Source organism: Anomaloglossus baeobatrachus, chromosome 1 (genome assembly GCF_048569485.1).
Source record: "Anomaloglossus baeobatrachus isolate aAnoBae1 chromosome 1, aAnoBae1.hap1, whole genome shotgun sequence".
In the NCBI taxonomy this organism is placed as follows: domain Eukaryota; kingdom Metazoa; phylum Chordata; class Amphibia; order Anura; family Aromobatidae; genus Anomaloglossus; species Anomaloglossus baeobatrachus.
In genome coordinates, this window is record NC_134353.1 from 175,633,135 (window position 1) to 175,641,796 (window position 8,662).

The 8,662-nt window shown below is 41.3% G+C and overlaps 1 protein-coding gene across 1 annotated transcript in view; it reads right to left on the reverse strand.

Annotated features, from left to right (window-relative positions):
* GALNTL6 (polypeptide N-acetylgalactosaminyltransferase like 6) overlaps positions 1-8,432 on the reverse strand; it is a 2,628,190-nt gene extending 2,619,758 nt beyond the window's left edge. The window contains exon 1 of the mRNA XM_075347205.1: positions 7,141-8,432. Within this exon, the coding sequence (XP_075203320.1) occupies positions 7,141-7,275 (135 nt within the window). The 5' untranslated portion in view covers positions 7,276-8,432. The remainder of the gene's footprint in view (positions 1-7,140) is intronic.
* Between the last annotated feature and the right edge of the window lie 230 nt (positions 8,433-8,662).

Consider the following 8,662-nt stretch of genomic DNA (forward strand, 5'->3'; position numbering starts at 1 on the left):
ATTACAAGAAACAGGTAATTCCGAAGGAATAAACTATATATAAACATTATGTGGATTTTCCTTTGAGGCTGGCACTGAGACAGATAGGAATCATATACAGCCGCGGTCCATGAGCCGGGACTCGGTTCCCATATCTCTAAGTTATGCTGATGCTACCTCCATTCACAATAATAGGAGGATATTGAGATTGATGGGATCCCATATCGCCCCCACAGATACTATCTGCTGACAGGTCGCTGTGATATGTGAAATATATAAAGCTGAAGGAACACACACTCTTTAAAAGGTTATATTAAGCAGTCCGATTTGATCTGTAGTCTGTACAGGTTCAGGAAAGCACAAATCTGCGGTCTTTGGCCTTCACAGCTTAGTTTAGTTAGAGATAGAAGTGTGAAAGGCAAATATCAAAGTTATTCCTGAGCCTTTAAAAAAACAGAATAATACAGGGGCACAAAAACCACACAGTACTCAGTAATCCCCGAATTAGTAGAAGTGGCTCCTAACTCTGGTCATAGAGCATCGACCAGCAAAATGGAGAATTTTCGCCACTGCCCATAGCACCATATATATGTATGAAGGATAGAAAGGTTTGTTCTGATATAAGATTTTCCTGGTGACCACTGTCATATACAGATGTGAACGTTCCAAATATTCCTGACCCTGCAGACATATAGAACTGACTATACTAATATACTGTTTTAACTCTTTTCCAGAGCACAAGGCTTAAGGAAGTGTCACACTTACTGATATATCGTGCGAACACATGAGCAATCGCACCCGCCCCCGTCGTTTGTGCGTCACGGGCAATTAGTTGCCCGTGGCGCACAAAGTCGTTTACCCTCGTCACTTGTACTTACCTCCTGAACGACCTCGCTTTGGGTGGTGAACATCCTGTTCCTGAAGGGGGAGGGACGTTTGGCGTCACAGCGACATCACACAACAGCCAGCCAATAGAATCGGAGGGGCAAGATGAGCGGGACGTAACATCCCGCCCACCTACTTTCTTCCGCATTGCCAGCAGGATGCAGGTAAGCTGTGTTCGTCGTTCCCGGGGTGTCACACGGAGCGATGTGTGCTGCCTCTGGAATGACAAACAACCTGCGCGCAGAAGAAGGAACGACTTTATGAAAATGAACGACGTGTCAACGAGCAACGATAAGGTGAGTATTTTTGATCGTTCACAGTCGTTCGTAGCTGTCACACGCTACAATATCTCTAACGATGCCGGATGTGCATCACGGAATCCGTGACCCCGACGACATATCGCCCAATATATAGCGTATATATATATATAGCGTGTGATGCCGCCCTTAGAGGGAATACTTTCGAGGACCATCCTGAATATTATGTTCTCAAAGAAATTTGAGAATCACTTAAAAATATAACAAATAAAGCAAGACCTTACTCCTCTCCATGTCCAGAGCTGATTTTCAGCCATTTATTGTTTTGGTTTTTTTTGGGCTATAGCGGTGACATCACGCCAGCAGCCAATCGCATCTGATGGTTATGTGACAAGATTAATGATGGGCTGCAGTGGTGCTGTGAGATGCCGACATGAAGCTACTGCCACAGAAGCACAGAGATTGGCGCAGCATTAAGGGAGTTGGCAGTGGACCTGGGGAGGGTGAATAAATATAAATATATATATATATATATATATATATATATATATATATATACACCGTATTTTTCGGACCATAAGACGCACTTTTTTTCCTCCAAATTTGGGAGGAAAGTGTGGGGTGCGTCTTATGGTCTGAAGCTGCGGGGTAGTGAGCGCTATGCAGTGGGATCACAGTAGGCAGGGAGGGTCGCTGCTGCAGGATGCTGGCTGCTGGAGAAACCACGTGTGCCCGCTGCTTAAAGTCAGTGAATATTCATTAGCTGCTCCCCGCCCACCTCTCTCTGCAGTCAGCAGGTGTGAGGAGCAGCTAATGAATACTTGTTTAATGTAAATAGCGGTCACACGTGGGAGCTCCAGACGCCGGCTTCCTGCAGGGGCTGGGGAGACTGTGTGTCAGATGTGTAGGAGGCAGGAGCAGGGTGTAGCTGCAGTCATGTATGGCCCGTGGGGAAGTGCAGATCACTGCAGTGTCCGGGTAAGAGCACGGCATACCTTCACAGCACTGCCGCAGTCTCTGTTCTGAGTGCAAACATTACTTTCACTTTGCTCCAGCTGCCTTTACACTAGAAACAGTCTCATGTAGCTGACAAGGACCTACAGTGATGTAATGCAGAGGGGTGGGCCAGAGCAGCACAGAACAGCACAGTGCCCGCCTCTTCATTATATCACTGCAGGTCCTTGAGATATGTGAGACTTTGTTTGTAATGCCAGGACCAAACTGAAGCATGGTGAGCAGCACAACAGTAAAAGTAAGGCAATAAATAGTATAGTATATAAAGGCATTACTGTACACCTGGATGGGGTTGAATCATATACATATATATATATATATATATATCTTTACACACACATACACACACGCACACACACTATATAACTATATACACACAGACACACACACATTATATTCACACACACTATAACTATATACACACACACACACACAATCCAGATTGGAGGATCACACACATAATGATGGGGAACATACATATTCCATGATGGGGGCCATATATACCTGGAAAGTACCCATAACGGAGGATATGAGGACAGAATTTGGGATATTATTACCTCAGTAACACTGTCAGCAGTAAAATAACAGTGTGTCATGACCACATTCTTTTACTTTAATTTTATTTTTTTCTATTTTTTCCTCCTCTAAAACAAGGGTGTGTCTTATAGTCCGGTGCGTCTTATAGTCCAAAAAATACGGTATATATATATATGTATAAAAAAGCATTTGAGGTGTATATTTCATAAAAAATAAATCCTTTCTAATTAAAATGACTGCTAATGAATAGCATTGGTCATTTACCTTAAATTCACTGCTTTGCAGTAGAAGCTGCTATTGTGCCTAAAAGTCCACGATGGACCATTCGGATAAAATTACTCTCTTTTTCAAGGGTGTAGCAATTTGGTAAACTTTTTTCTATTTCATACTAGTACTAAACATGTGTCATAACATATGGCACTATGCTTATATGTCATTATTGACCAGAGGGATCTGGAGGGATCTGGCTAGTTTCTGTGTCGAGACTCCTAACAGAGGCTCCACGGACTTTTTTGATTTGCATTATTGACCAGAAAACAGTGGTAACTGCTACTAGTGCTGCTGTCATTAGGTGGGGTGGTCCCATCTAACATTGTCCTACACGTCCTCATAAATTGTAGTTACATCTCTGACCAACGCCCTCAAAGAATCTATCTGAAAGCTTGATTCATATAGACTCATGCATATAAGATCTGACCCTGGAAACTTGTTTGTAGCCAATTCAAATGTCAATAAAATTACTTCATGGACATCATTTAACCAGATACTCATAAAAGATTATCCTACAAGCTGAGGCCTCATTCAGAAGGCACTTCTCAGTGTTTTTCATCAGATTTTCCTCGTTTGGTCAGTGTCTAATTTTTTAGCATCAGATTTTCATCAGTAACATTTCAAGTGTGAAAAAAACCCCTGCAAATCTTCTCCTATCCATTACAATGTTAATCACGCAAAGTATACTGACTGCACACTAATGCTATCATGATTATCAAGGACCCACAGACTAGTATGAGTAATTTTGATCTGTGATTCGGATAAACAAATGGACATGTAGTTGTGTTTTTTCAGTGTAAAAAAATTGTCATGTAAAAAGCCATATACATTATAGTGGGCACGTATTCTATTCATGAATTAGCCATAAATGTCTGAATGATGGCTATTTTTTTCAACCATGTCAACCTAAGCTGATTTCAAATGCAAGCAAACATGTTTGAAAATAGGAGCAAGATCCCTTGCTGGACCTTAGAATTTGTTATAAGATAGATGATCTAGGCCAGGGTCTACCAAACTCCAGTCCTCATGGCCCTCAACAGGTCATGTTTTCAGGATTTACTTAGTATTGAAAAGGTGAGAAAACGTGTCACAACCTCTGATGCTTTGATAATAAGTCCATCAACTGTGCAATTCTAAGGAAATCCTGAAAACATGATCTGTTGGGGGCGGTGACGACTGGGGTTTGGAAACTCTATCTAGACCTGTCAGCAGAGGACTATACCATTTACACAAAGAATTACTGGTATAAATATTTCTCTAGCTTTGTCCTGGTTGGGTGAGTGAGGAGCTACTCAATGACTGGAGCTGTACCTGCTGGCTTGCCTTCAATGATTAAGACACCTAAAAGATATCTGTCAACATGGCTATCAGCTAATTGCTAGTGAAGGAAGGAGTACTAGTATTCTCCGGTGCTCGGTACACATATCAAGCAATTAATGCTCGGATGGGCGCAACTTGAATACTCAAGTATAATGGAAGTCAGTGGGGAACTTGAGCATTTTTCTGGGGAATCTTCTGAAAAAATATTCACTTTTAGAGATGAGCGGACCCATGGAAATTCACACTTTGTGGGTTCAGCCGGACTTTAGATAAAGTTCTGTTGTAGACCTGAACTTGACCTTAACCTAATTGGAAGTCACTGATTGGGCAGTTTGGGTCTCTGCCCACATACAGCCAGCCACAAACAGAACACCTCCAGGGGAGGGCGGGTTTTCATGCTTGTTTTCTGCACACACTACATCCAATAAGGCTGATTTTACCCCCAGCTGGTCAAACACTACAAGCAGCTTGTACTGGGCCGAGCACAGAGCGCATCCGAGCACAGCAATGCTCGCTTGAGTTGTTTGCACACATAAAGCACCCGAACTCCAAACTAGAATACTGTTTTGTTTTTTTTAAATCTATTTCTGGTATGAACACCAAACTTTAATGTTTAAGTCCGCTCCTGTCTACTTGAGTTCCCCATTGACTTCCATTATACTCGGGTACTCAAGTTGCAACCATACGAGTATCCAAGTGATCATTACGAGTATGGAGCACCCGAGCGTGGTAGTGCTCGCTCATCACTACTAATGGCCTTTAAGCTTCCTCTTCTCTTCATATATTGATGAGTAATGTGAATGATTTGCGTCACTCTGTGGGATTTTCTTAACACTGCTATCTTGTTGGTGCTTGCAGTCAAAGCAGTCTTTTCTTTGCTAGAAAATATCTAGATAAATCTACTAACAGGGAATATTTGTCTTGTTCATGATGTGGGCAATATATATTACCTGTGGGGTTTTTTTCTGTTTTTGAAGGGAAGGTGACAGAATAATTTTTAAAGAACTATTCTACTGAAGATTTTTGCTTTTTTTGCTTGTTTGCTAAGTATCATATACGTGAATATAATTAGTGTACTTTCCAGCTACCGTCTTCTCCCAGTATCAGCCCCACTCTGGTCCACTCCTGCCGCACGTCACCTCATTTGTGACCTGCCAAATTGTACATTCGTTGCTGTGGGGAGCGGACGTCATTTTTTTTAAAACACTGGAGTGGTTTTTCAAGTCTTTGAATATTAAAAGAGACTAAGCCATGAAACTTCACTTTATACACTTATATACAGACATATTAATGTCAGCAGTGACACCATGAATTATTATGGGTTATACATGTGAAAAGCCATTTACTCAGGGGTGGACATATCACTGAGGGCCCAAAAAGTGAGTGGGCCCATTTCTACTTCTAAAGTAGGTATAATTGTGCATTTTGATGAGTTATTGGACTGCAGAGAACCCATTCATTGCTTTTGCACAGGACCCTTTTACACCTTTGCCCGCCAGTGCATTTACATAACATCTCTATTCAAGTAATGTACCATCAAAACTAACATGAGTGAGAAATGAAATAAACTTCTACCATTTTACAACCTACATACAGACACATACTTCATACCCCATGCTACTATTGTAGATCATCAGTGTATCCTTAAAGGACCTTGCTGACTGTTAGATTTGTCTAGTTGAGTTAGGAGTTCTGTATTATTTTATTCAGACAACGTTGGCTTAACAAAAAATCCGTAAGATCTGTTATAGTGGAATTTCAGCTTGGTCCGTGGGGACATACTGTTTGTACACCACAAGGTAAGCCTATAGATTTAAGCAGTGTATCATGAAGGTTATTTGCAGCCCAGCTAAAGCCACATAACTTTAGTTCTGTGGTTGCAAGTTTGCTTCACAATGAAAAGTGTTATCAATATTTAACAGGCCTGTGTGTGAATCCTTGATTTGGCCAGAACAGATACATATTTAATATATGCCATAATATAATTCTCCGGTTTCATAAGCTGAACAAATAACATCTAAAAATGGAAAATGAATGTAGACAGGAATGAAGCACATTAGTCAATAGCTGTCAAAAGAGGTAAATGTAAAACATATCAGGATTCCCAATTATTATTATTATTCTTACAGTATATGTATCAGCCGCTCCACAAAATAAAATAATAAAACTGTCTACTCCACCACAATATATCTCCCGCCAACTCACTGCTGCCTGCAAACTTTTCTTAAAAGTCAGAACTTGCCATTTAGATGATTCAAACTGCTACAAATACCAACTTGGTGTCCATCAAAATATCTGTTACACTCAGTCCAGACACAATATAAATAAATATGTGACATTCATTGTTAAAATGACTAGGTTAACATACTGATAGAACCTGCAAAATAATAGGACGGGATACTAAACCATTGATGCTAATGATTATGGTTCTAGAATATTCTATACATACAACTTCAGACATGTCTAAAACACTAAGAATTAAGCAAACAATTGACCAAGTAAAGGATACTTCCAATCATCAGGAGCAAAAACATGGATTCTGACTGTGCTATATAATTGGTAAGATAATCACTAAGTGACAACAACTTCCAGTAAAACTAGTTGGCTACAATGTTACAAGTTTCACTTTAACTCTGTTTGACCTATATACCATTCATTGTGTGTTACACTTCGGAACAAAATCCAATAGTAACAAGATTAGTTTTAATCGTACTGTATATCAAGCCTATCAGTTAACCCCATCAACTGCAGAGAAAATCAATTATTTTAAATGGCTCATTGCAAGTGACTAATGAGAGACCTTAGACAATCTATAGTATCTCTGTCCAGCAGAGCAATGCACACTTCTCTCAAGTTCTTCATGCCTCATGTTTCCTACCTGATCTCCTCCTTCTGTGGACTTCATGAGCTGCTTTTCCTTGTACAAAGACCAAAGGCCAATGTTGGGCAGAAAAATCAAAGCAGCTGTAAATAGCAAAGCCATCTGAATGAACCTCTTCTGTTTTCTCTTCATGGCTGTAAATTATAGTAATCAAGTACTGAGAAAGAGTTGAGTACTGTAATCCACAGAGATCTTCAATAATTTAGAGAAGGAAGGTACTCCACTACTTAAAGTTTCCCAGTAGTTTCAGGTTCTCAAAACTTTTAATCTGGTGCAAAAACCAAATAGTTCTAGGAAATCCACAATTTCTGATGATGAATAAACAAATCCCAAGTGCTATTAAGATGCCAATAGTTTCTGCTGATCAATAAATCCCAAGTGTTATTAAGGAACCAATATTTGCCACCTCAGTGCCACCACTCGTAGTGACCATCCAATGAAGTCAATGTAGTGAGGAGCCACAAAGTGTATGTGTGTCTTGTAGAAAAGAAAGTTTGGCTGAATAATTCATTGTTACTCACAATACATTGCTTTTCTGAAATGTGTGCACAAGACAGCGACAAGTCACAAGTCACCTGGATGGGACACACAATGAATCCTCAGCAATAATCCAATTCAGCAGCACCAGGTCAATTGCCAGATCATTCATTTGTATTAAAGACTGTCACTCCAAGCCCATCTGAAAACACACAACCATGCTGGTTACCTCCTTGGTCCATCACTACCCCTGTAGACCTTCAGATTATCATGATGTTCCCTAAAAGCAAGCAGAATAGATATAACACAGCTTCCATATTCCAAATCAATCCTGTGATCTTTCACGCTGAAGCATGCAGGTACTACTGAAGCATCTCTCCTAGACGAGAACTCCAGTCCCCACTGGTGGAACACACGTGGATGAGCTCTAAACCGGTGGTTACAATCCCTCCCAGTCCCACTCTGCTCTATAAACAAGCCGGGAGCTGGAGGAAGCTGGAGGGGAGGAGGGTGATGATGAGGAGCAGAAGGTGGTGCAAGGAGGATCTAGTGCTGTCACACTGCATCGTCCCTGGAACCAGCAGCAGCTTACAGATCACTTCAACTGGACCAAGCCTGGGAGAAAGAGGAGCAAGTGATGCTGAGGTTTCTGTCTGGGCAGCCTGCAGGAGCTTTGCTCCCCAACTTATACATGTCCACTGAACCCCAACTTTTCAAGTGATCAGGGAGACTGGAAGTGATGTCCGTAACTGGAGGCAGCAGCCTGGTGTGAGCTCTTTGTGAGCAGCAGATCCACTACTGTTATCTCAATGCTGCTGCTGATGCTGAGGCTGACACTGAGGCTGATGTAGGAGTGGAGGAGGGGGAGTGAGGATACGAACAGAAGCTTTTTAACACTGCAACTAAAGAATCAGGCAGCTGCCAGTGCTCCTCAGTACACCAGGGAGGATGCTTGTGTCTCTCAGGGTAACATGTTGCCTTGTTATCTAATATACAGTGTAAAGTGACTACAGGGGAAAGCTGAGTGAGCCACTATATGTCA